The 4,701-nt window shown below is 39.3% G+C and overlaps 2 protein-coding genes across 2 annotated transcripts in view; one reads left to right on the top strand and one right to left on the bottom strand.

The window, feature by feature from the left end:
- The window catches only part of LOC118411436 (scavenger receptor cysteine-rich type 1 protein M130-like), a 20,403-nt gene that overhangs the window by 9,897 nt on the left and 5,805 nt on the right, over positions 1 to 4,701 (bottom strand). The window lies entirely within an intron of this gene.
- Positions 879 to 4,701, top strand: part of LOC118411852 (zinc finger protein 761-like) — a 7,521-nt gene continuing 3,698 nt past the window's right edge. The window contains exons 1-2 of the mRNA XM_035814340.1: positions 879 to 937; positions 3,991 to 4,675. Coding sequence (XP_035670233.1) covers positions 4,063 to 4,675 — 613 coding nt within the window. The 5' untranslated portion in view covers positions 879 to 937; positions 3,991 to 4,062. The remainder of the gene's footprint in view (positions 938 to 3,990; positions 4,676 to 4,701) is intronic.

The following is a 4,701-nucleotide window of genomic DNA, read 5'->3' as shown; positions in this document are numbered from 1 at the left end:
CCAGATCACGAAGTTCGCCTCTAGACGTATTTTCACGATAGGCTCGTCGAGGACGCTGACAGAAAGTTAGGTCAAAGGTCCAAAAAAGGTTATCTCATGTTCGGTCTTCAATTTCCTGCTATATGTTTTTCCCGTTACTTTATGTGAGCTAATAGGAGAAAGCAAAGACAGAAGGAGCGAGGGATTCATAATACTGACAAAAACAAAAAAATTCACAAAAACTAAATATATATATATATATATATATATATAGAAAGAGAATAATATATATATATATATATATATATATATATATATATATATATATATATATATATATATATATATATATATATATATATATATATATATATATATATATCTCTATATATATATATATATATATATATATATATATATATATATATATATATATATATATATATATATATATATATATATATATATATATATATATATATCTATATATATATATATATATATGTATATATATATATATATATATATATATATATATATATATATATATATATATATATATATATATATATATATATATATATATATATGTAAATGTAGATGTAGATCGCTTTTCATTCAGGTCATATGTGGAAAAATACAGAGATACAGCCATTGAGTCCTTTTCGTGGATGATAGCATTACGTTTCCTTTCTGTTTCTGTAGCATTCAGTCCCGTCTTGATAACAAAAAGCCGACATAACACGAATGCCACTTGAATAACTCAACTCTTTACCAAACCGCTGATGTAGGTAATCAGGTATTGAAATTTGACCTTTAACCTAGTTCAACTCTTGACCCCGTGACCTTTGCCGTCCGCCATTTTGCTTTACCAACTCGTCCTTCGTGGGGAAAATTTTCCAGATTTTCCTGTTCCCTCTCCTTCGACAGTTCAAGGACACCTTAAGTCTAAAGCCAGGTAAGAAACACATTTTATGTGGACTTGAAGATTCGAAAAAGGAATTCACTGGGAGTTAGAAGCGCAAAAGGACGCAAATATAACGCAATTTCGCACCTATGTGGACCCTTCAATGGGGAGGCGGTAGTACTGAAAGACGGAATACCAAGTAATACCACGTAATACCAGGTTAAACATCAAGGAACTCAAATATTATGTGTACATGTGTGTTCCCCACATATATAAACCAAATATTTTGTAGTTTATGGGCTTAAAAATAATATTTTTGCCAAAGAATTCCGGTGGCAAACTGCCGCTGCCCCGCGCGGTATGATATTTGATAGCGCAGGCGGGCCGGGTCACATCAACAACACGGCGAGCCGCGACACGTTAATGTTTGTCATATTTGCAACATCGTGCCCTGCTTTATCTTTGCAGTGTTTCAAACAGTTGTATTTTAGTCATTTCGTCACGTCCGGGCCCATTAGTTGCTTTTGATTCTAATTTCTATCAGGTCGGTCTCAGGGTAACGTTCAAAGTGACACGCTTGTGCCGCAAAATCTCCAGCGGTTTAAGGTTACAAGTTACAACATGCAACACGACGACAACACTGGTACAATTATGTTGTTGAGTGTTCCAACTACGTGTATAAGGATTTTTTTTCAAGAATAAAACATAAGTGTTTAAAACACTAGTCAATCATTGCCGACTCATCGGCAGTTGGACATTACCGGAAGAAGAAGAACCGTGTTGTTGATTGACCCGGCCCGCCAGCGCTATCATGCCGCGCGGGGCAGGGGCGCGCGGCGTTTTGTTAGCGGAATTCTTAGGCAAAAATATAATTTTAAAGCCCATAAACCACAATATGTTTGCTTTATATGTGTGGGGAACACATATGCACACAAAATATTTGAGTTCTGTGATGTTTAACCTGGTATTACGTGGTATTACTTGGTATTACTTGGTATTCCGTCTTTCAGTATCTCCCATGGGGAGGGGGGCAAGTACCAAGTACGGCTTTACAAATATCTTTACACCAAACGTAAAACAAGGTACATGATAAATATGATGTTTGAAAATGTTATTGTTAATAACAAGGAAATACTGTGATTCCAAACCAATCCCTCAGGCTCTCACAGAGATCAGTAGCCAAAAAAAAGGACGGTATACCCGTAGAGTATCGAAGGAGTTGTGTCCCACGGCTAAGAGATCAGAACACATTGAAGGAAACAAAACCTGTCTGGACGTTGTTATGCAAATCGAAAGAACATGTAAGGACCGCTTTCTTTTTCGGGACTTTAGTCTTAACCTTTGACTCTACTCTTGACACGGTCTGCCTAAATAGCACAAACGACCACAAACGGCTCGGAAATACCACAAACGACCACAAACGACTCTAAAATGTAGTGTATATGGGTCAAAGACCTTGTGTGGCGCTCTGGAGACATTGTTTACACATTTATGAATTTAAAAAACGCAGCAAGTCCTGCGTATTCACCAGTTATTTCAAGTTAGTCCATTCTCGGCCGCCATGTTGGATCGCCCGTGCTAGGAGTCTGCATGGGGAAGTTCTCGATACCTTCCATGGCTCCATAGACGACAGGAAAATAAAACTATGGACGCTGTTGGTTCATAGATTATAGCATGGCACTATTCTATCATTGTCAACTTATAAAACTTGTATACTAAGTGTTTTTCAGCCTCAATGCAAGCACGCATTCATTGACAGCGCAGCATCGTTTCGATCTTCAAACCATCATACTAACTCTAACTCGAAATAACTGGTGAATACGCAGGACTTGCTGCGTTTTTTAAATTCATAAATGTGTGAACAATGTCTCCAGAGCGCCACACAAGGTCTTTGACCCATATACACTGCATACTAGAGTTGTTTGTGGTCGTTTGTGGTATTTCCGAGTCGTTTGTGGTCCTTTGTGGTATTTAGGCACACCCCTCTTGACATATGCTGACTGAAGAGACAACATGGAATTCAAGAGGAGCGGTTTTAACTGGAGCGAGACTCCTGACTATTAAACCGATGAACTCTACTCTACTCTACGCTAGTAGAATTCCTGTTGCTGCACATGGGTTCAGAGAGGGCTTAAATCAGCTCACACGTTCACCATTCAGCATATGTTCACACAGGCTTTTAGTTAGGATTTTATAATAGGGAGTCCAAACTTATTGGTGAGTCGTGGTTAGTGACTATTGTAGGGGGGTCCGGAGGCATCCACCTTTCATGGTGCAGAGTTTTTAATGATTTTAAGTTAAAACAGTGCATTCTAAGGTATCCTAAGATGCAAAAAAACTGTTCCAGAGGTCACAGTAGAAGACTGTGACCACAGATGACCTGGTTGCATCCCTGGTCAAACAGAATTTCATGCTTGTAAGAGGATTTACTCCCCAATATAGGGAGTCCATGGGCATCAAATTTCTTGTTTCTAAGAAAAGGGAGTCCAGATGACTCGTTGACGCATGCCTGGCTAAAAGCCTGTGCGCACATGCGCAGCGACATCAATTAATATTGAGACAGATGAGTACAAGGGGCCATCACCTTTGACATATCACCCACAATTCCTGTTGTTGCACATGCGTACTCTACTCGTAACAGTGAATATGCTTATTTGGAATCACAAATTTTCTTACCATATTACATGTATTAACGTTGCCAAATCTATAGAAAGAAATCATAATAGCTGAAGGCCCCACGGACATAAACATGTAGCACGTCTAAACATGTTATGTGCGAATCAAGACAATGGTTGAGACAACAACTGTTTACAAGTCAGGGGCTTTCTCCTTTGACATATTACCCATGATCCCTGTTGCTACACATGCATACTCTGAACGGCAAATGTGAGAATACATAATTCATGAGTGCACGTACTAGTAAAAATTGGAACGCGTTTGTATAATATGTAACACCTATATGCACATGTTGAGTGGTTTCTTTGCTCTAAATGATGCTGTTCAAACTTTTACCTGAAATCAATTACGAGGTAAAAGGACCACCCGAAAGATCAATCAACCAATGAAAAAAATTAATGTAAGTGCTATACTCTATTTCTTTATAGATTTCATCCTAGTAAGAGCAGAGATCGGCCTGCTGTGGGTCTGCCACCGAAGTTCCCCAGCCCAGCTGTCCCATGATAACAGATGAAATCACAAGAGTGGTAACAGCTGACATGGAGGAGACCAAGAAGGACAGTGTGGCTGCAGACACACAAGTAGGAAAGTGGATGTTGGAGTGTGTCCAGGGAGACTACACTGCTGTGCAGAAAGAAATGATGGACCAACAAAATGCAACACACCTTCCAGTGACAGCCAATCTGTTCTACAAGTGTGACCACTGCGATTTCTCAACGGGTACAAAACAATGTTTAAATGCGCATGTCATGTCAAAACACACCGGTGAGAAACCCTACATGTGTGGAGAGTGTGGGTACAGGACAGCTAAGAAATCTGGCTTAGCATGTCATATGAGGCTACATACAGGGGAGAAGCCGTACAAGTGTGACCAGTGTGACTACTGCACAGCTTGGAGACCTTGTCTGAAAGTCCACATTGCTAAACACACTGATGGGAAATTCTACAAGTGTGACCAATGTGCCTTCAGCACAGCTTATAAACAAGGCTTGAAAAGGCATATGGAAATCCATATGGCTAAACACACAGTTGAGAAACCCCACAAGTGTGACCAGTGTGACTATAGCTTAGATACGAAACCATACTTAAAAGTCCACATGACTGAACACACTGGTGAGAACCCTACAAGTGTGAGCAGT

Source organism: Branchiostoma floridae, chromosome 3 (genome assembly GCF_000003815.2).
Source record: "Branchiostoma floridae strain S238N-H82 chromosome 3, Bfl_VNyyK, whole genome shotgun sequence".
NCBI lineage: Eukaryota > Metazoa > Chordata > Leptocardii > Amphioxiformes > Branchiostomatidae > Branchiostoma > Branchiostoma floridae.
Note: the sequence above shows the minus strand (reverse complement) of the source record. Positions and strands in the feature narration are given on the sequence as shown.